The sequence below is a fragment of the Anarhichas minor genome, unplaced genomic scaffold, assembly GCF_050575085.1.
Source record: "Anarhichas minor isolate MPS153535 unplaced genomic scaffold, ASM5057508v1 ptg000136l, whole genome shotgun sequence".
Lineage (NCBI taxonomy): Eukaryota > Metazoa > Chordata > Actinopteri > Perciformes > Anarhichadidae > Anarhichas > Anarhichas minor.
The window spans coordinates 12,526,628-12,550,605 of NW_027466582.1; the positions used below are offsets into that span (position 1 = coordinate 12,526,628).

Here is a 23,978-nt window from a genome sequence, read left to right on the forward strand (position 1 = left end):
ACCTCAGAAATTCAGTCTACTGGAAGGACTATTGTTTTTCAAAGGTTTGTTGATAAATTAAATGCTTTGAATTAATGGCGCCTGATGTTAAAAAAAAAGGAAAGAAAAAAAAGCAAACAGTCATCCAAATTTGTCTTTAGCTGTAATTAAATTCAAGGCAGCGCCGATGAGATCCTCGTTTAAAATAATAGCCCTGCTCATCATAATGTCTTTGCGGGCGCGTTTAATTAAAGTGGACCCCTGCTTTGTTCGCATGCTGTAACGCGGCTTGTCCAAATGAAGCTCAATACAAACCCACCATATAATTCAAGTTTTGGGAGGAGGAGGAGGAGGAGGAGGAGAAGGGGGAGGAGGTTTGGTGGGGGTTAGTATACCATTGTCCGCCCCTTAATCCGGTTGGCTCAGAGACTGCCCGCAGGCCAATTTGTAAGTGGTTTGCGGAGCTGCCAATCAAAGCAGACATCCTCTCCTCAGGCTGTGGCTACGGAACATCTCAGTTGCTGTGTGGAGAGATTTGACGGAGGGACACTCCTGTACATGGACCATCACTGCGCTGCAATCCGCCGCCTGCTCACGCACACACACGCATGTAATGCCTCGCTGAAATCTGGACGTACACGGTGGAGAAAACGCGCATGTGAATATTTTTATTTTTGCATGTCAGGAGAGGAGGAACTAGTCGCCGGGTCCGCGGCTGTTTGTCTTTTCTTATCGCTTCTCCCCCCCCCCCCCCCCCCCCCGTATGTCACTCTAATTAATCGGAGGCATGTGGAATCGCACCAGGATTAGGAATCGCTTCCCAATATTGTGCCTGCTGTTGACGTTATGGACGGAGGTAAGAGGGCTCATTATTATTTTTTTTATTCCCAAATTATTTTCACGCTGCTCCACGCCAAATAAAATAAATGTTTAAAAAAAAGAAAAATAGCAAATGTCAAAAGTTGGTGGGCGTGGGCAGATTAGCGTATTCGCTCTCCGGCGCTGCATATTTACATTAATCGATAATTGAATTACGTAGCCGTCAGCAGTGGAGCATTTGATCCTGTTACCATGAAAAGACAAGTCTGAGGAATTGATACAGGCTTCTCTCCATTTTGGTTACAATCCTGAGAGCTCTGTACGTTTCTTTTTTTTGGGGGGGGGATTAGGCCCGAACCAAGAAGTTGTAAATTGCATTGCATCAATTGAGTGCTGCAGCGGGTAATTTGCTCCCGTCAGAGTAACCTGATTGTCTAAAATCCCCAGCCTGCCACTACAGACTGTTCACGTGCTCTATTCACGATGCAACACATTATTTTTGGATTGTCCACCCAATCTGAATATGTTTGTATGATTTTTAAATTGAGAGTCCGGCACTGCTTGGCCACTTGTCCGTTTTTTACGCACCAATTTGAGCAACCCAAACACCATGCTGCAGCCTGTGAATACACAGGCCTGTGTTTAAATTGGGTCTCCTTTTTTCTTTTTCTTTTTTTTTTTTTAATTTTTCTTCCTAGGTGTCCCAGTCAACCGGCTATTTCGAGCTGCAGCTGATCACCGTGGCGAATGTAAACGGCGAGTTGGCGGATGGGGAGTGCTGCGACGGCTCCAGGAGCTCCCAGGACCTGCGCTGCACTCAAGACGAGTGCGACACTTACTTCAAAATCTGCCTGAAAGAGTTCCAGCTGGAGGTCTCCACCATCGGCTCGTGCACGTTCGGAGCAGGATCTACGCAAGTTCTCGGTGGAAATACGTTTTCTTTGAAGAGCGCAAAGAATAACCCGAATAAATTCGACAACGGAGGCAAGATTTTGATCCCGTTCCAGTTCGCGTGGCTGGTGAGTTTCTCCAATTTTCTTGCTCCAATTAAGTCTACAAGAGTGTTTCTTGGCACGTTCTTCTCTGGAGATGGCGTTAAAAAACCAAATCCCGTGTAAAATGTGGGCAATGTAATGTTCACTTTGTGATGTATGAGTACACATGCCTGAGGAACACACCATAAAACAATGTATGAATGCTTTGGACCCTTTCTGCACATCACAGCAACATTGATCTGGATAAAAGTGAATCATTTTCTGTCACTGCAAACTAAGGCTACTAACTATTATTTTCATTATAAACTAGTCTGCCCAACAGTGTGTTATTGATTAATCATGTGGTCTAAAATCCCTTTCACACGATCCTAGTCTTGAAATGTCTTCTTTCGCCAGACCAACAGTCCAAACCCCCACAGAATAAGTACATTTGCGATCAGACCAAGAAGAGTAGCACATTCATTTTGAGAACCAGGAACCGTTGGGATTCATGCTTGAAAAGTGACTTATTGATTAATTGACAAATTGTTGCGGCTCTAATTGCAGCCATCTTCAGATACAGGAAACTCTACACAGCTGTTCAGTAGAAGGCTGGACAGAAAGAAACTGTTATTAAAAGTTGAGATGTATGACCCAAATAAACTGCACCTACATGGATCACATTGATGCCACATAGACCAGAAATCCGTGTTCTGGGTCATGCGTATGTGCCTTTTGCAGGGAGGACAGACCTCGTTAAATGGGGCTTCTTGGCAGCATCCCGTCCTTGTGAGAATTGACACACATCACAGTCAAACGATTGCACGCGTCACACGGCTCGGATTGCAGCTACAGTGGTTCGCAGTGTCATCTGGGTCATCTTTTAAAATTGCCCTGATATATGGGGGTTGGCTTTGTTCCAATCCAGCCAGCTTGCACCTGCCAAGTCCATGATGGGGTAATTGGACTGGGGGAAATGCTTTGATATGTAGACCCTGGAGGGGGAACTCTGTTACTTCTCCGATGGAGGAACCGTGCCGTGCAACTCCAGAACATGACATTTGGCTGATTCACAATGTTGAGGGAAATTCCATCATAATGCAATCCGTCAAGTGGAATTTGGTTTGTTATTTAATGTTGAAATGGTTTTTTAGATTTCTACAGAATAGAAACGGTTTGACTCCACGTTCATGAGATATCTCATTTTTTTTACTTTTACGCAAGGAAACATTTAACTGACAAATTGAACACAGAGGTGTGATGTCCAAAATGACATGAAGTGTAGTTGCAGGTGCAGCCTGCTTGTATTTTTTTTTATTTTTTTTGGATGGATGCTCCAATAAATTCTCTATTATAACGATGAATGAGTGACATCCTGCTGCGAGTGTGAAGTACGTGTTCGATGCCTCCGGGCAGTGGTTGGGTACGTACTGCTGGCTGGTTTTGACGCCGCTCTTCCCTCCTCTGCGCCCCACAGCTTCGTCCCCTGCTGTGGGTGCCAGGTGGCCCCTGGTGGCCCCTCCAGGGCAATTAAGCTCTTGTGACTGCAGATGAGTGATGGCTGATGGATTAGGCACACGAATAAGTTGTGCTAAGAGCTAGTCCTGTGGCGGTGAACACACTCTTAGTTGTTTGAGAGGAAGTCACTCCAATGATGACCCCCTAGCTCTTGTTGCCATCGAGCTTTAGTGAATCTATTGTAAATGGTTTTGGACAATGAAATGTAATCTAGTAGTGTTTTTAGGAATCAAGCTATTGTTATGGTGCTTCATGTTTTAATTCAGACTGGAATATATGTGATTTTTATTTGGAAATATCGAGGTAATTAGTCTGATGATTAGTTGATGGATAGAAAAAGTCACCTGCAACTATTTTGCCAAATCATTTTTGAAGCAAAATGGCCATCGTTTTCTAGTTCCAGCTTTTTAGTCCTAGCGGTTTGTTTTTGGATTTTTGACAGTTTGGTTTGGACAAAACAAGACATTTGAAGACCTCACGCTGGGCTTTAGGGAATGTTGATTGTGAGAAATGGATATTTTGCACTGTTTTCTGGCATTTTTATACACCATATGATTAATTAAGAAAATAATCAGCAGAATAGCTCCTAATGAAATGTTTGTTGCAGCCTTTGGAGTAGATTAGTTTAATCAAACATGTTTTCTGGTTAACTTTGTCTCCTGTGATGGTAGACTGGATATCTCTGGGTATTTAATGATGGGTTGGACAAAACAAGCCAAATAAATGAAGTTTTGAAGAATAGCTGATTCAGATAATCCAAATAATGAGAAGCTCTGTGTACCGTTCTCCATGAAAGCTTGGCATGTTTTTGCAGCCTTTTGGGTTGAAGGCATCACATGCTTGATCCAGGTTTCGTCTTTGTGCATTTAATGATCTCGGGGCTTCCTGCAGCGGATTATAACCGAGGCCTTGGAGAATGACCCGCCTTTGCTTACTTGTTTAAGCTTCAGGGGGAAATCGCAAAGGTGTGATTTCACATGGTAAAAGCCACCTATTTAATGAGGGAGGCTTTTGTTTAGACCATCAGGTGGGTTAGGGGCCACATTTCCCCCCCCCCCCCCCCCTTGGGCTAACCAAGGTGCCACATGTACAAAACGCCCGCTCATCTAACATTCATGCATCACATAGAATATGAACCGGTGGTAGTCTCTCATTGGACTCATTGACTGACACCTCGAGGCAGAGGTGAAGAGGGCTATTCTGGTGTGTTGTCTGTCTCTTAAAGTGGCGCAGGCTGATAACGGTGCACTATTCCAGGGCCAGATGTCACAACAAGCCTGTGGGGTCACTTGGTGTGGCGTTGTCGCTTTCCTCACTGAAGAAACAAAGATGCAGTGTACTATAGGCTGTGTCATCTGGCCAACTGCCCACTTTAAGCCCCAATGAAAAACCAAAAGAGGGCCGGATCCTTCTGTCATCCTGAACCCAGCATCTTGAGACAATCTGAAAAATGAAAGAATGCAGGAATTATTTTACTTTAGGTTCCAAATTCGGAAATATTACATATTTTGTAACCCCTTGAATGTCGTCGTGAACAAAATAAAGCTGCATGGTTTGAGTATCTTTCCTACAAAACAGTGATTTTCAAATGGACCTTGAAATCCTGAGACGTGACAATACCCTTTTGATGCCTTTTCATTGTATGAATAGTCACTTGTCAAATTGTCAAAGAGCACTTTTCATCTTCCGGTTGAGTGTCGGGCTGTAACGGTTACACTCATCCTGCATTTCTGGGAAAGGCGTCGTCTTCTGTGAAGACGCAGACACATCATAGCCTCCTCTCATCTCGGCTCAGCTATCATCCCACCAGCGTGATGCAGTCGCTAATGGCTGATCTTACTCAGATTGCATGATACTCATTGTATGATGCTTATCCTTTCTTTAAAAATCCTCCAGTGATTCTCCAGCTCTGTAAAGAGACTATAGATGCTGCTGCCACCTCTTGAGTTCAGCCTACACCCAGTACCCCCCCCCCCCCCAGGGGTTTGAATGTACAGTAAATGCACACTGCTTCTGTTTTTTTGTTAAGGTGTTAGTGATATTGTACTCCACACTTCTAAAGCTGAATACCACTCATGTCTGTGCATTAAGTACAGAGCTGGAGCCAGGATGTGGTTAGCTTAGCTTTAGCAGAAAGACAAGAAACAAGGAGAAAGTAAAACTCTCTGTCTAGTCTCGTCGGTCGCCGGTTCAAATCCCCGTTCAGACCATGTGCAACGTGTGGACTGGTAGCTGGGTGCCAGTTTGCCTCCTCGAACGAGGCACCGAACCCCCAGCTACTCGGGGCACCTGTCCACTGGCAGCCCCCTTGGTCTGACATCTCTCCATAGGTCCCGTTTGTGCATGTGGGTCCATTTAATAAGAGTGGGCATGCAATGACCACGCCCACTTAGGAGACCGGAAGTGTACCATTTCAAACCATCCTTGTTATGGAGCATCTTTGCTAGCACTTCACACTAAAGTACAGCTGAGGCTGATTGGAAGATCAAACTTTTTTTTTTTTTTTTTTTTTAGCGTTGGCGTAGACAAAAAAAACAAGCCTCTGGCATCAAGACTGCAGGCTAGTCATCAAGAAATAGTTACACTCCTCCTAAAACCACAAATTATTGTTTTCACATTCCTGTTTTTGTACAGCTTAAACAAACAAGATCTGTGTCAATGAGCTTGGTGTTGGTAGATGTTATTGACATTTTATAGAGTTTAGACTGCTATTTCTCCCCCCCCCACACACACACATTTCCTGTCTGTATGCTAGGCTAATCTCTTCCTGGCTCCTGCTCCGCAGTTTATGCACATAAGACGGGGGCCGGTATCGATCCAAGTCCCGTAAAGAAAGAAAACGAGTGCGTTTCCCCAAAATGTTCAGATTGAAGGTGTGTTTTTTTCCAGTGTCTGTACTGTAGCATGTGGATCATATACTGCGCCTCGTTCGGCCCGTCTGATTGAGTTTCCATTTCGTTGGCCCATGCTGTGTTAGCACTTCAGGAGAGAGAGGGAAAGGGACACGTCTTACTTCCATTTGATAGCTAATGAAATTGCCGGTGGAATTTCTCTGCCTCTCTCTCTCTTTCCCCCCCCCCAGCTACATTAGCCGGACGTCCGTTCGATGTGAGCCAGCTTGTAACTATATCTGCTCTGAACTTGGATATGTATCAGACCTCCCTCGGCTAGTAAATAGATGCATGCAGCTGACCGGCAACCAACCTCATCGCGTGTGCGTGTGCGTGTGCGTGCGTGTGTGTGTGTGTGTGTTTGTTCTTATTCACATTCACGTTTAAGCGACGGGTTGATCTGCACAGACCTGCTTGAGTTTGTTTCTCTTGGAACAAACCCCAACTATTTAAATAGTTTTGGCTCAGTGTTCTGGCCACGTGTACGCCAAATGCACACAGTTAAGCTGTTGTACTTTTTCTTTTGTGCTACTGTCAAGCATTGTTCTGCATGTCTCCCTCTATAGAAAGACAAACACAATTCTTATAAATTGTATGAATGTCTTTGGGGAACAGATGTTGCACCATTCTTCGTTAGTACAGAGTTCTATGTTTGGGACGGAGGCTTTATTCGTAGCTTATTCAAACACTTGACTCTGTACATGTCTCTCCTCTCTGGATGCGCTCGCAGAACCAGAGGCTAACGCAGGCTGCCGTGGTTAGCCACACCTGATGCGGAGTTTGTCAGAGCTGTTGCTAGGAGACGGCTACATTGGCCTCTTGTAAACAATTATCTTTCCTCTCTGTGGCTCCCTCCCCCATCCTTTTCTCCTCCGGTCCCAGGGCTGCTGCGTGCAAAACCACTCGCACGAGCCTCACCTGTGATGCAGCTCAGCTCTGTATTGATTATGCAATCATTACCCGGTCGGGCTGAACAACCCGAGGTGAAACGACAGCGTTTCCTTTAGCTTATTTTTAACTTGTTCAGCAGACAACAACACGTGTACATTCAGTGATTTCTGATCTGCTGACAGACGACTGTGGTAAACGTCAGTTAAAACACTTGTCCGCAGCTTGCAGAGTCCCTACAAGACATGCTCACCCTAACCTTAGGCTTAACTAACAAGCAAAGACACCATTGTTTGGTCCCTAGTGGCCCCTTTACGATGCGTTTAGCGTGGACATTTATATTCCTCACTTTTATCGGCTGCGCCACTCGTCGACAAAAAAAAAAATATGATTGCTTGAATCAAAAAGCTAATCTTTCAGTCACCAAGGCTGCAGGAAATGTATCGGTACAGTTTTTGATCAGAGGTATCAAACACCCTCATGATTTTATTCACCGTGAAACATTTCAAAGAGCGTTTTCATCCGAACCGCTCTGTTGGATTACACACAAACTTTGTAAGCGGGTCAGAGAATTAGCATGCAACGTCAGATTTCTGCAAAGAGCTGTGGATTCATCTCGGGTCTGCTGTTGCCTTACATCACAGTTTACAAGCCTGACCGACATCTGCGTTGCTGCTTCATTCATCAACAAAGTGTGGTAGTGGCAGTGTGGTATTGACTGTGCGATCTGGACGGCTGCCCTGTGGAAACCCGTGTGGACTGAACTCCTGTCATCGCCATCTGACTCTGGCTACATTCTTGATATTGCATGGATCTGTGTTATGGTGTCGCAAAGGAGGCGGCAGGGATTTCCTCTGAGAACACGCTGTTTTGTTCATTGTGTGATTTCACGTGAGGCACAGCATGTACGGGTGGGAAGTAACTGCTTTTAGGGTCCATTAATTAAAAGGTTGTTCTCCTACTTGGAGCCTCTGGGAAACAATGATGTGTTAATGTGTGCCCCATTAATGTTGTACATACAAGAGTTTGAACAATAATCTGGCACATTAGTGTAGAATTCATAGCTTTTTTTAAAAAAAATTTAGGTTTCTCATCACTTGCTTGGAGCATTTTCAGTGTCAACCATTATGAATTTTCCACCTATTTTATATCCGTTTTTAACTTTTAGGTTTTAAAGTTTCTGTGATGCTGTGAGCTTTTAAAGTGGCTGTGTACTAATTTTGGACATATCTCTGCCTCTGCCAAAATGCACCAGTTTCCCTTTGGTACTGTCCTCCTTACCTAGTTCACTTGTAAATCTGCTCGTCTGGGCTACATCCAGAAGTTAGTTTTAATCAACGGTCTTAAAATGGGTTGTGTACAACATCAACTTTTGCAGAAACTGGCTTTCTTGGTCTCTTGTTAGCCTTCGGCTTACCAGTCTGATGATAGGTGGCTGAAAGGTAGTGATGATGGAGCCAAGTGTCTAATTGTCTCATCTTAAAGTGGAGCCATCATAATCTGTTGGCATCCATCATGTCTGTTCCCTCTGTTTGCCCGGTACCAACAAAGGTATTCAAAAGCAAAACGGATGAGACTTATCTTGTATGAAAATACTCTTTAATTATTCTCGTTCAGGTTAGTGCCTCTCTGCAAACCACAGTTTAAGCAAACGGCTGCACTGTGAAAAGCCAATTTTGAATGTGTAAACCGACATTCAAATTGGTTATGGGCATGGAAATATTTCAAATAGGATCATGAGGAACTTGTGCAAAGATAATGTGAGGTGGTCAGGCATGCAACTGGTTTGTCCAAGATGCAGGTTTCTGTCATTTTCCACGATTAAATAATGTAGAGTATTTTGTAATGTCTTACTATAGTATCCTATGCAGACTGCAGTTAAGCCAGCAATGTGACAACAAAGTAAAATAGGGGAACATTCACAATATGAGACCTGAAGCTGCATGTAATGTTGATTTGTAGGATTTTGTTCAGATCTTGTATCTTGAAACGGGAATGTATGAATGCTTTTGTTATGGTGGTGCAGGTATTCCTATGGGTGCATTCATGAGCGTGTTTTAAGGCGCTGGCCTGAGATCAGCCTCTCGTGGGTCTGAGCTCATGTGACACTTGAGGACGCTCTATTGTCTGCAGTATCTGATGGCGAAATGATGCTCATGTGTTTTTAAAATCAGCCTGTTATTATGCCTGCAGTGTATGTACAAGGTGTTCTGATTGGTTTTTAATTTGATGCAGATATCACAATGTCTGTCCTTAAACTGTGACTGAACCCTTCACAAAATGTAGTTTAAGAGGTTTTCAGTTGTCTACCCTCCTTTTTAATTATTGTCACCAGACTCCCACCAGTCCAAACGATCAATAAGATGGTGGTTGAAACGTTTGACCTATTTCTCATTTGAGTCCGTTTAGGAGGCCACATTGTACTTAAAGTCAAATAGTTTTTATAATTTCTTCGAGAACAACATTATTGATGTTTTTCTGGCAACATGAGTGAAATGGGCTACTTTGGAAGCACTGCTGATCCCTTGTGAATTAATGAATGACTGCTGGCAATGCAATGGGGTGAGGTGAGGTGAAACTACAGCGGTAGATTGAGAAGCACTGCTACTATTATAGAGATGACGTGTTTACATCAATAAATCATCACTACATAAATTGTAACGCCGCAATAGCAACTGGTCTTCAATTACCAAGGCTGAGAAGATTGGAAACCGCAACATAATTTGAATTCCACGTTTGTGGTTCAAAGTCTGCCGATTTTCTTTACAGCACAATGGAAAAGGTAGGATGGTGGGTTATGACTATACAACACCTACAATCATGTCCACTCTTCTCAAACTATTTCCTCACATCCCACTGAATCTTTGTTTTTGGTGTATGGGGGAGAAAACGACTTCAAACATCAGTTGCTGCCTCCGATAAACGACAAAATGCAATCCATGAAGTCTGCTGCTTGCCTGAACAGCTACACAGATGTGTATTTTTCTCTGCATTGATTTGTGTTTTTACACCGTTTGTGCGTGTTGCTGTGGCCCGCTGCGTCCCCTGCCTCTTGTTAAATGAATGGTGTGCAGGTGGTAGAGGCTCCTTGTGGGGGTAATTAAAGCACGTCATTACATGGGCAGTTAAATTGTCACTGTACTGTTGAACCTCTTTGAAATGATAATGGGGCTCGGCGGGAGGCGGCGCTGTATTGCACTCCAGTCAGGCGCCCTGTTGTTTTGGATCAGAAATTAGCCGGTTAATGTTTCTGAAGTATGTCTGCTGCCGTAGTAGCTCTCAGACTTCTTAAGGCAAATTAACACCTGAGGAAGTAAGTGAAAAATGTCTACAGGTCCATGAGAACTGAGCAACAAGGGGATTGTTTAGAGCCTTTTAAGTTATTTGATTTGTGGCACAAGTGATGATGTAGACATGTCATGAGTCTTAAAAGCTATTGTTATTGCAATCCTTGTCAGATCAGTATTTTCAGATTTAAATACCTCCATATTTTGATACAAGAGCAACCTGTCCTTTTTGACTTGATCCATTACATTTTTAGCATGTAAGAAATTCAGTTTGGTGCATTGTTTAAAATCACCTCTGTTTTGACATTAACAGTAAATTACTCCATGTCAACTCGTACGTATCTTTTATCCTTTATGTGAAATCATTTAGCTTTTCTATGCAAATGTGTTGGCGTTTGTTTTACGTGTTGCATACTCTTGGATCATGCTGGTTAATTAGCACCAGGAGGGGAGGGGTTTGTTGTATTGGAAGTGCATGGGTAATGACCCTGTTGGCATAGTAGCAGCATGTTCAATGGGCCGTGTGTGTGTGTGTGTGCGCACAGCCGGTGCACACCAGCCAGCCAAATGCCTTGCCTTCAGTGCGACATCTCTTGGCACACGCTTCTGGCAAGCAACTTGTGTGCCAGCACTCAACCTCTCCACCCAACAGATATATGACTGTCATGCAGTCTGTAACCTGCTTTCTCGACCACACATCGTAGTTGTAGTGGTGTAAATGATCATTGTCAATGGTGCTTGCCTTGTCTGCAGAGATTCATTTAAACTAAACACCAAAGAAACTAACAAGGATACTGTTTTTTTTCCATGTACCTCTCAGGTTGAAGATCCAGAATGAGTGACATTTGATGCATGGTGTTTTTGATGACGGGTTTGTGGTCCGGCACATGGTGAAGACAATGGGATGGAGTTAAGTTCAGCGAATACAGTGATATCTGACTGTCGCTGGTGTTTGTTTGAGAAAGCACAGTGGTTGTGGTGGCGCACTCGCAATAAATGGTGCTGTCAGTGCAAACGACAGCAACAGTGCTGACAGAGCTAACTGTGTTTACCTGAGGGGGAACTGGAGGCTGGGCACTATGATTCTGCGATGACGTCGTTGGTTGGGGAAGGCATTATCGGCTGTAACCGCCGTATGATTCTGCTTATGCAAGACTGTTGAGCTCCAGTTTCGTCTACATGAAATCCTGGGGCAAGCAAAGTACAGAGACGTTTAGTACGGATGTCGAACACGCTCAAAACCTTCCAGCTTGTAACCTGTAGCCTGCCAACATCATCCCCACATTTGCAAGGGTTTTGCCACTTCAGGTCATTAATCCTCTGAACAGAGTGAGGAGCTCGACAGAGAGGGATTTGCATTTGGGTCCACGCTCCGGGCAGAAGTGATGGGAAGCTGGTTCAGTCCAGCTCGCATCCATTTGTCTCAGGATGAATGTCACAAAGACGCCCTCTGAGAGCACAACCAGTTTGGTGTCTAATTCTTTAATTAACCTCAGTATCATTAGGAGTTGATGATATCAAACTATTTCCCCTCCAGTTAGTCCTAACAGCTAATTAGACTAACGGATGCAACTGAACATTTTACACTTGATACTTGAACATAATTTAATGGGATGGCCCTCATTCTATTATTCCTCCTACTGAGATAGCTATTATCCATCACTGCCCATTAAGAGAGATAGTGCTGCTGTTGTTCATCCGGATTTTTACAGGTAATTCTAAAGATCAGTGTCCGAAGAGGGTAGAAGTTTCATCACATGCTGTTGTGCCCACTTCCCTTCCTATTCAGCAGAGATGCCGTAGCTCGATTGCCCTTGCTGGAACAGCGTAGACTCAGCCAGAGTAAAACCAAAAGCTGGGATTGACATCACAGATTAATGAAGATTACATGCAGCGATTACTGGCCACGGGATGAATCGTGATGACCTCATGTCCCATCAGAAGGCAATAAATCAGGAGATGTCAGTGGAACTCTCCGTGGAGGAGTCGGGAACAGGGAGGTGGACATTCAGGTCACCTATCAATGACATGGGAACAGAAATGGCTCAGGGTTACAGGCTTTTTATAGGTTGTACACATCTATGAATTTTCTAGTTATTGCGTGATGGGTATATAAAAAATAAACAGCTCCCAGGAGTAATTCTAAGAGCTCAATCAACATTTGAGGTCCTTACTTTCCCCAAGAGTCAATCAAACGTCAGATCCACAATGCAGACTCACCCCTCCATTGATACCTCATTGTTGGCAGACTGGGATCTCCCACGGGATTACACACCAGGCCTGGATCTCACATTCTTGGTATTCTTCAAATGCAAACGCGCTCATCACCCCACATGCAGAGGGCTGACCCCTCTTTTGAAAAAGAAGCGTGCAGATCCCATGCTTAGTGACCCCAACCTGCCCCGGTTTCCACTTCCCACTGCCACCTCTTTCTGTTCCCTTTCCCTCTTTTTAATTCCACTGGCCACCTTCCCATCCACCCATCCACCCCTCATCTGGCGTGGGAACCTACACCTGTGGCTCTCCCCAGACATCAACACCACATCCTCTGTCTTCACCAAAATGGCCTTTTGTGATGACTCAAATACCTGAATTCAGTGAATTGATGGTTTGATCCATTTGGTGCGATGCAAAGATGGAACTGTTACATCATTTTAAGCAAACACAGATTCACTGAGTACATGAAACATAAACATCAAATTAATTTTTTTCACCATGCCCCCCTTCTTGACTTGAAAACTAGGATTTCTCTGAGTAAATCCTCTAATCCATTAGGGGAGGGGCTGGGTTGGGTTTTTGAGATTTGATTGACAGCGGATTCTTCGGGGTCTCTGATAAAGTATCTCAAAGTGTCTGATGTAGCTGATGTGTGTATTTTGTGTTGAGAAAGTGGTAGTTTAATGAAATTAGGATATTTTCTGTGGCGTGTGTGTGTATATAAGATTAAGACTCGTGCAATAACTACTAGAAGCTTTTTTCTTTTTTTTTTTTACTTTGCCCATGCAACTGTCCAGCCCAGGCTCGGCAGCACACATGCTGACACTAATTGTCCTCGTGCTGACTGTGTCTCTTCATGGACAATGGTTTTGATTGGGATGGGGGTGAGTTATGATGTTGGGACAAGGGTCTTTGTTCAGTAGCCTTTCCCCCTTCCCTCCCCCACACCTCCCCTTTATCCCCCTGCCCATCCATCTATCTTGTTCGAACCATTTGGGCAGCTGTCACTTAATCCAGCTAATCACAGAGTGGGATGGTCTGTGGGAAACCAGACCGTGGTTTTGCTCAACCCAAACATGCACTGACTCGGGGAACTATTTACCCAACCAATTACAACATGTAGGCATTCAAGCAAGACTGGATTTTAGGCAAACCGAAAAGGTGGAGGTCACATTATGGCCACCGGTTCTTTCTCTGCTCTTTTGATTCTGCCTCATGACGAGGCTCGTCTGCCACACTTGCATAGTCTCCTGATACAGGCAGGCATCATCCACTAATTCATTCATTGCCACTCACAGTTCCTCTTGAATGCATTGGCAAATGCACACACCCACCCACGTGCTCAGACTGGGGCAGCTAGCCCACCCTTTTGTGGTGGGGGGAGGGGGAATGGGTGGAAAGGTCAGAAGCCGAGCTACATGTCGTGGGATGATCCACGTTCATGTCAAATAAACCATCTTTGAGGCTGCGTCTGTTGTGCGTCTGCGGTTGGACATGTTGGCAGAGCTTCTGGAAATGGCAGCACAAACGTCGCCCTTCACCAAAACCCCCAGACTCACCATACTCTTATCTTCTCACCCACCTCACTTACCCCTGTCTGGGTTTGGCCTGTCACGTATTACCGGTAGCTACAGTCTTATACAGCTGTACCCCCTTCCATGTCAAAACTATGATCCCAAGCCCTTTAGCTCACCCCTCTCCTGTCATCTTCTATCCCCTTCTCTTGTCACCCGTGGTCTTCCACAATAACACCCCCCTCCCGCCACCACCCACAGCCAGACAAGCCTACTTAATCCCGCAGCCCAGCAGCAACCAGCCTACCAGCTTGTTGGTCCCCCACATCAACAACACAGACTGACACACACACATTTTCCAATCCCCCTCCCTGTGATTTCTCTTTCCCGCTTCAATGGGGCATTGAAGTCTCTCAATTATTTTTTTCTTTTCTTTTTTTCTTTTTTTTTTTTTTTGTACCACCACCCTCAGGCCAACGTCCTATCAATGACAGTACAGTAGAGGTCACAGCAGTCACACTGTGGCTACTACAACTGGTAGTGACGTAATGAGTGTTATTTAGGTCAGCTGGTTGCCTAGCAGTGTGCCCTGCAGCACACCAGCTAGATTACTCTTGTGATGCTAGTTAGCTTGGTTAGTTTCCGTGTGCGTGTGTGTCCGCACGTGTTAATGTTTACTAAAACCAGTGTCAGCTCAGGTTTTTACAACATCATTGCAAACAATTTGACAGTTTGCATATTTTCAAAAACAATCCGCCCCAATATCCAAAAAGTATCAATTAAAATCTGTACCTAATTTGTCTAAATGTAATTGACATAAATATAATTGTAATCATTCAAATTATATAATCATTCAAAGTTATGTTGCTAAATCATTGTTGTACTTGTAAGCATGGTGATGTGTGCATTGGGAGTGGGGATCCCAGTAGAGCCACAACTACTGATTATTCCTGTTATCGGTTAATCTGTATTTTATTCAATTAGTCCACAGTAAGTTAGATAGTATTGAATGGCAGCCATGCCATTTTACCAGAGCTCAAGACGACGAGTCTTTAAGCAACAGCCTGAAACCAAATATATCCAATTAAGGATTATGTAAAACAGAAAAAAGCAGCAATTCATAAATGCCTTAAAGCATTGATTGATTATTCATTAGTTTCTGTTCCACTAATTAATTAATAAACTAATCATTTCCACACAGTAAAACATATTCATCAATGCACCACTCCTGTTATACTGGTCAACTGTTATACTGATAATCTCCTTAGCTGCTGATTTATCTCGCTGTCTGACAACCAAGGACAAAGCCAGGCAGAGTTCATCTTACACAGCTAATATTGGCAAAGTGACCTTCTTAATGGACACCCTACCTGCTGAGGCTTCATTTTCTTTCCTGAAATCGTGGTGGAAGACCACCAACCTTTTAACAGCCATTGTTTTGTTTGTGGAAGAGGAAAGCTGAAACACTGGATTTCAGTGGTGGTTTTTCAGAAGACATCAGGTCTAGAGTTGGTAGAACATAAACCAATAATCCCAATTATGATACCGTATTAATGCAGCAGTTGCGAACATTCAGTAGCTAGCAGCAGTTATAATGAATAGATATATTTCAAAGAAATCGTTCAATAGTTTTTCTTTGTATGTTTATATTGGTTTTAGATACCATGACATCACAACCTGTGTTTGTGTTTTTTTTTTTTTACCATGAGGTTGCCGGACAAACCAACTCAGACTCCAGGCAGTCCAGGTCGAGAGAGTCCAGCACAAAACACTATCTTTAGAGGTGCTGCCAGGCTAGCGGTTTCTTTTGTTTCCAGTCTTTATGTTAAGCTAAGATAGCTATTCACCTCCTGGCTCATATTCAGCATACAGACACGAGAGTGGCATCTTTTCATGAAATTCCTAGTTCCCATTTGTTTTTGCACGATGTGTAAAATGTCCGATCGTAAATATTTAGTTATTATTACATGCACCTTCACCAGGACTATCTTTGTGCATCCATGGCCTTTTCCTTAGTTGAACTCATCACAAATCTCAGTGCCAGGATGTTTGGTATCAAAGCTTCAGGGTAGGTGCAGGTTCATACTACCACATTGCGTTCTGAGCCAGAGGAAAGTTGGTAGAGCTGAACCAGTTTGCTGGTCCCTTGTGTCTTCTCCACATCTCAGTCCTGCAGCTTCTCTTGGCTTCTTTCCACAGTTGCACTATCCTGCTCTCTTATCTTTTGAATCATTGGGTTTCATTGGCAGAGTAACTCAAGCGCACCTCAGAGTAACGGGGCCAAGTTGCATACGAGACTCTGTAGTAGCGATGAAATCGATTTTTGCATCATCTGTGTGTAGAATGACTTGCAGAACTATAGCTGAAATGATCATCCACAGTATTCTCTCTCTCAATTATAAACACATTGTGATAGTTGGTTATGTTTACTCCTCCGCAAATTTGGGAACCAAATTACAAAGGCCGATTGTTAAATGTTCCTTTTTTGTAGCGGACAATAGACGAGGCATCATGTAGTTCTTAGCAATGATGATCAAGCACTAAATGATAAAGTCTTTTATACTTTTGATGTAATTTGGATTGAAGTATTCGAATATTTACACAAAGATTAGAAATGTAGCTATGCTTAATAGTTGCAAAAGTTTCTTTGTGCTTAATATCGTTCCTACTATGCGTTCGCTCTATGGGCAGCTTGAGACATTGTTACTCCAATGGACACCAGTCTAGTCGCTGAATTACCTGCACATGAATGAGCAAACTCCTACACCTTTTGTTGTGGACATGAAGAGAGAGATGCTATTTCGTCCAAATATCACTTGACTAATTTATTTTTTCCTTTCCCTCCAGCGGATGTACACGTTGATTGTAGAGGCCTGGGACTGGGACAACACCACGTGCAACAGTAAGTCTAAACTTCACACAGCTCTGTGTGGTGACTTCTATAAACTGATTCTGGCGGTTTTAAAGGATTTGCAGTAAGGTTCCTAGATGGACTGTTTGCGTGCCATATTGTTATCAATTTTGCAAAAGCGAAACTGGTGGTTTGCAGATATGAATCTATTACTCACTCAACAGAAAAATGTATCTTAAATCATGTATTGCTGCTTCAAAATGTGCTGGTTTCTTTTTTTCTTTTTTTTTGAATGTCACTGGAATATTCTGAGGGATTATTTTCTGACATTTAATAGACCAAGGAATTTATCCAGCAATCTGTGTCCATCTGCAGAAGAATTGATCATTTACATAATTGTTAAAATAGTTTGAAGAGTTAAACTCCATCATGAATGTGAGCCTTCCTGTTCACATCTGCAAATCAATGAATGGGTTTTTGTGTTTTCATTTTGTAAATAGAAACTAAATTTCTGTTTTTAACACTATAGGTTTACAGGTTGAAAACGTTGTACTGTACACTAGCCCCCGAAATGCTTCATATAGAATTCCCGTCTTGGTTCTTCTCAGCTGTGTTGGCTGTGGCCGTCAGGTCTGACCAGCTGTATCCTGTTTTCCTTTGGTTATGTCCGCTTTGTGGACTCCTGTATAACCCCTTTATCCCGTCTGAGCGGTAGCCCAGTCTGGGAGGAAGAGGACCCATTGAGGACTGTATGTCTGGATGTGTGGAAGTAGCTTTGATCTGTGGAGACAGTGGCATTTTTCACGAGTCTCTTCATGCCTTTCTGTGCATTCAAGAGTGTACGTGAACGTATTTATAGTCGGGACCATACTGTCCTCTCCAGTTCAAACTGGCTCCTTATTTATATGAGGTCATTACATCCTGTTTTGTCCATAACATCAAACGCACTTCCACCCGTGAATGCAGACAATGGAGGAGAAATAGATTTTGACATCATAGCGCTTTGATTAGGCTGCAGCAGTTGTCGTTTCTGCCGGTGGGCCTCCAGTAATTGTGTACATTTACAGTAATTACTTCTGATGAACCTTAAAAGTTCCTTGAGAAACAATCCAATTGATTTTTTCCAGCTACAGGCACTTAAGTCTCAGCCAAATGTCTATAAATTGGCAAAATAAATGCATTTCGGATCTAAGGATACAAGAAATATGAAGTACATTTTTGTGAGGACCAAAGGGGGTGCTGTGTCAAAGTTGGTACAGTTTGGACTCTCAACACATTCAATATGAAGAAACTTTGAAGAAACCAGCAAACAGCGCTCTGTGCAGCGGCGAGGCTTCAGGCCTCAGCTGACCGAGGCTACGTACACATCACGGGTGACACAGCAAAAAGGCTAGAAGTCTGTTTCAATGGAAGCCGGTGACTCAAAGCTACGAACTGCCGCTTGACAATTGTCAATTGTCGCCAGGTAACGGGCGTGACGTTCAACGAATCACAGTTGAGCTGGTCCCCACTTTTTTTTTCAACGCTCCAATGAGGCGGTGCAGTGTCGACCGTTTTATGTTTTGACATAACTACGTCAACGAGCGCTTGAGCAACACTTTAACGGCAACTCGCCGACATGGTAGCTGGCCATGTTGCTCGTAGTCTGAACACGGCATGAGTCGAGCATGTCTCTTCTGTTCTCTTCCCTGGAGTCAACGAGTGACGAGCTGTTCTAAACAACGGTGCAAGCAGCACTCCCGGGGCCTAACGGCACTGTTGCCTCTAAAGTATTGCACTTTACAAAGCTTACGGAACGAACCCTGTCAACTCATGTCGCAGTCAATGAAGACATTATCATGTTCAGTAACTGCAAAATGTAAATTTTACTATTTATTTGGTGTGTATATGTAGTTTGGCTCTACAAGCCTGCTGTGTGGTTGTTAGTTAATTACCTGGTAGCACTGCGGACTAGATGTCTGCCGATTTCCTCCAGTCAAACTCGATCAGCACAGGAATCGGCATGGTCAGATCCGGCCACATCTTGATGCCATATACAGTATAGTGAGCCTGTTGTCAAAAATATGTACTATACATGTGCTTTTTGATTACATTTTGAAAAAGGTTGGAATAATTTACAGCAGGCGGCTCGAAAGAGTGAACATCCAGCTAAAGACAGTGTAGTTGTCTGACCACATCCTGAGGGATCAGTCCTAAACTGCAGGACATAAGGTGTACAACGGCTAGAATCCGGTACTTTCATGGCGCACGAGACGGCCATTGTTGTAATGCATATCTCTTATGATATGGAGAAGTCTTCCCTGTTGCATTTTGTTGGAATTGTCATTTTTGAAAATGCATTTCATTCTTTCTCTGTCCTCCTCTTTGTCGCCATCTCATCCCAAGTAAAAAAATCTGTGTGAATTGACAGTAAACCACTGAGGTGAGGCACGGAAAGAGACATGTTGAAGTACATGACGGTGTGTGTCCGTAAGACATTGAAACTTGTTTTCTGGCCTGAGTCAGCACCAGCCTGCCGTCTTGTGCTACCAGTGAGTTGGTCTGTCAGTGAGATTCCTCTCCTCCGGCGTCACATCCGCCAGTGTACTTCTCTTCCTTTCCCCCTTGTGTCCTCAGGAAAGGCAGCCGGCTGTTTTCCTTGTGTTTATCGAGCAGGAAGTGGAGTGGACTGGACGGCCGGGCTCAGTGTTTAGACACCGAGGTAGCAGAGCCCGGCTTGGGCCCGGAGCCCATTGTTCTCTATCTGGCAACTGCCGGGGTTATTTCTGTTATTGTTGCCTAATTCTGTCTGACATTGTGTCAGTCCACCAGCAGAGGAAGGTGTGTGTGCATGTATTTGTGTGTGTGTGTGTGTGTTCCTGCTTGCTCACTTCAAAATGTCTATGGTGCATTGCAGCCCAAAGCCAGGGAGAAAGAGGAAATCGCAGCAGACCCCCCATTTCCACAGAGATTGTTTGCCAGCTTCGATCCCACTGTGATAAAGATTGCTTTGCTTCTGGAAGCCGGCGCTGCAGCGAGCCCCACAGAGGCAAACCATGTTCAATGTGAGCGTTGGCGTGCCAGAGGCTAAATGGTAGCAGCAACCTCCCGACTTGACTGTGTACATACAGACGGCTCAGAGGCACCGCTGATGTGTGCCGTCACCAGAAAATAGATTAATTTGCAGACAATTAATTTCAATTGCGTACTTAAAATTCAGAGGGTACTTTCCACACGCACGCATATAATGTGATATCAAAGCATCTGTCTGCTCAATAACAATGCACTGCTTTCCTCTGAGGGAGTGACTTTACCTCGGAATAAAGGAGATTCCACATCGTTTTACAATGTCTGTTTCATATCGAAGATTGACAACATGCAGTTGCGAGGACTCGTTTCTGAATGTTAACTTGTAGTGTCATGTTCTTTGATAGATAGATTTTCTGCTAAAGGTCTTGAGCCAAGATGCTCACCTATCCAAATTCTGATTCATCTCATCAGTTCATGACGGCCCAAGCAAACTTTAGTCGTGCAACCTGCAATGCCAGGTTTCTTTGGCCCCTTGGGGGGCAGCAGAAATGAGTCGTGAGCACAACGTTGGCATATTATCAGCTTTTAAGTTGATAGGGTGAACTTGTTGGCAAACGGTTGCTTATTTATACTTCCAGTACTTAAGGAGCAACACTCACTTTCATTTGTAATAGTGGTGCAAAGGATCATAAAATTCACAGATCAGATCAGCACTAAAGTAAAAACGGAGCAATGTAACTTTTAGAGATCCCTGATCACGTTTTTTTGCCGCCAATATTAAATTGCCGATCATTGATGATCCATATTGGCAGATACAGATCCCTTTGTTTGATTATAGCAGCTGGTGTACAAGGCTCCACACTATTTCTTTTTTTTGCCACCTTCCCAAAATTAATTTTGTAAACCATCAAAAATTAGAAATGTTATCCTTTTACTTTGTTCTAGTCATCTATACTTTTTCTTCATAGAATCACACAATTCAAATAAGGCAGTAAAAGATTGCATTTTAAATAGATTAAAACAGATCTTGTCATTAGTAGTTGTAATGGTGTATTATAATCTGCTTGGAGTAAACGGGTTATAATTCATCTCTAATATCTATTTGTTGTTTTGAAAACATCTCCTGGAATTATTCAAGTTTCTCACCAACACTACATTTTACGAGATTACTTGAACACATCATGATAACGTTATAATTTACCTTTGCCCAATCCTCAGAGCCTGAACGCATCATAATGTAACCGAACGGAGCTTTTTGGATTGTATCCAATTCTAAAAGATTCTCATGGACGATGAGGTTCACTGGATGTTGATGATAACGTTTCATTTTGTCATATTGTGAGGACAAGGTGTACTAAGGGTATAAGGAGGGAAATGAGTGTTCTGTAAACGTAATAATCTAGGATCGGTCTTTTCCTTATTCAGTGTGGCGGGTGATTTGTAAGTGGAGACGGGGATATTTTGAATGTTTTTATATTCTTGGTTCTGTTGTCGCATCTAAAACAAAAATATTCATCACTTTGACACGGCTGATTTGTCATCTGTTTTATGTTTCAGTTGGGGAGGAGCTGCTGATCGAGCGCAGCATTCACACTGGTATGATCGACCCCGGCGACCAATGGCAAACCATCCTGCACGACGGGCCAGTGGCTCGCCTCGTCTATCGCATCCGAGTGCGGTGCGACGAAAACTACTATAGCAACAAGTGCAATAAGCTGTGCGTTCCTCGGAACGACTACTTTGGCCACAATCGCTGCGATCCTTCAGGAGACCGGGTGTGCCTGGATGGCTGGATGGGCTCAGACTGCGGGACAGGTGAGCTGCAAATGTCCAGTAATTGTAAAAAGTTCAACATTTGAGCTTCTCAGATGTGAGGGTTGGATGCTTTTCCTCGTGGCATTTGATGGTAAACTGAATATTTTTGGGGTTTTCACGACTGTTGCGTCAAAATAAATCACAGAGAGATCGCTACATTCTATTTTAGACACAGAATGATGAATTAATTAATAACATAATCACTAGTACGTCGCCATACTTCTTTCTATTAACAAAGCAGCGTATGCTAGCCTCCTACAGTTTTTGGATGTAACTATTTGAGAAGTTTTTGAACATTTTAACAACTTCAAATCTGTAGATTATGTAATTAACGTTAGCTGCAGCCCTGTCTTTCAACTCAATAGCGTAACGTGCTCAGATTATTTGCTGGATGAAATGATGTTGTTAAAATCTTAAATTGAACATGTCGTCTGATGTACTGCACTCGTTTGAGTCGTATCAATTTAAGTAAATCCAAAGCAATTGTCCGAGTACCATTTTGAAAAGCATGCTGGAAATGCAACGTGCGCTGCCTGCTTGTGTTGAAACGTGGCAGCGTTGGAGTCGTGCTTGTGGGTGGTGTCGGAGAGAGCGGGGGGCCTCAATAAATCAGCCAACTGACCTTAGAAGACGAAGGGAGGGGAGGGGAGAGGGGCTGGGTTGTTTTTAAGAGGGGGTCGTGTTGTACATGCAGGCTATAAAGTTGTCTCTTCCTCGACCCCCCCCCCCCCCCCCAAAACCCTGGTCAAGGTGCCATGAATTCTCACGTCTCGTTGCACTTGTTAGAAAGATGGCAAACAAACGAGCTTCCCCTTCTCCCACCTTTCCATATCGTTGCCTCCCTTCTTATCTCCCCCCCCCTCTCTCTGGGAAGAAATGTAATGATGCATGTCTCCCAATGGAATTTAATTGTCACCTTTTTTGAATTACTTCTCTCCATCTTCTTGCTTTTTCTCAGCGATCTGCAAGCAAGGCTGCAACCTGTTATACGGCGGCTGCTCTGTCCCGGGGGAATGCAAGTAAGATTAGCAGGAATATCCGTCTCTTTCATGTACAGAAATCTGACTGCTCCAATCCTTTTTTTCCATCAGTATCTTCAATTTTTTTTTTTTACTGCTTTGTGTTTAGATCTATCATATTATGCATGCAGTTAGTTTATTTTTGTTTGCTTTGGTCTGTTTGTAATAGAGCCATGTTTTCTATATTCAGAATATGAGCAAAAGTCGAGCTCAATGTGTGAAAGACAAAAGACTGATGGAATTCAGCTGCTAAACCGAGGCACCTTTACTCGTCATAGCCTGTTGTTTCTTGGTGTCAGCCTTTTCCTTCCCTCGTGGGCATCGCCACCTCGGTTCAGAAGAAAAGGGCAATGCCGCACCTGCCTTCTTGTATTTTTAGCCACCTGAAATCCTCTACAGAATACCAAGCGCCTCATCCGCTCTCTGCTGCTCGGACTGAAGTACGAGAGTCGTTGGGTGTGTGTGAATTTGACCACTGGTAAACGTGCTGGGAATTGTCATATCCCCATCCGCATTGCAGTCCTCCTTGAGGGGCAGGAAAGGAAATGAACATCCCACTGTGTTGTGTACATCTCCCAAAGTGGAAATGACCGTCGGATAAAGTGACGTAGAATTGCCCCGTAGGTCCACGTTTCCAGGATGTGGTACATCCCGTCGTCATTTGTAAACCCCCTCCTCTCACCTGCCAGATGAAAAGAGACACTCCACTCCCATTATTAGGAAGCCGGGTTTGGCTCGGAGCCGAGGAATAACGGGGGGGATGACCAGTTTTGCGGAAAACCTTCACATTTTTTTCGTGTCTGCCTCGTTCAGCATCCTGATTCCAGTTAGTAGGCAGACTGCAGAGGGGCACACGGCTTATTCTCCCCAAAAATGTCAAGTCCCAGTCAACAGGAGAAGTGAGATGAATAGAAGAGCAGCAGTAAAGAATCTTCCTGCAGTGGCATGAATTTAATGAAGCCTCGGGTCACAGAAAGCTGGTATTAAATCCCTCGCTGTCTCCTTTCACTGCCTCATCACAGTTTTATGGCGTTTGCCAAGGGCTTTTAAGAAACACAAACGCTGATACGTGCCTGCTGTTGTTGCGCTGCTGCATTGGTGCTTTTTATTAACACACATTAGGCTTGTTCTGACATATCTATCGGAGGCTTGCCGTGTCACTTGGGGTAAGCTCTGCAACACATTTTTCACCACTAT

At 43.7% G+C, this 23,978-nt stretch overlaps 1 protein-coding gene across 1 annotated transcript in view; it reads left to right on the plus strand.

The window, feature by feature from the left end:
* Window positions 1-766: 766 nt before the first annotated feature.
* Window positions 767-23,978, plus strand: part of jag2b (jagged canonical Notch ligand 2b) — a 42,258-nt gene continuing 19,046 nt past the window's right edge. The window contains exons 1-5 of the mRNA XM_076084595.1: window positions 767-835; window positions 1,497-1,817; window positions 16,935-16,989; window positions 21,505-21,762; window positions 22,721-22,781. Of these exons, the coding sequence (XP_075940710.1) occupies window positions 767-835; window positions 1,497-1,817; window positions 16,935-16,989; window positions 21,505-21,762; window positions 22,721-22,781 (764 nt within the window). The remainder of the gene's footprint in view (window positions 836-1,496; window positions 1,818-16,934; window positions 16,990-21,504; window positions 21,763-22,720; window positions 22,782-23,978) is intronic.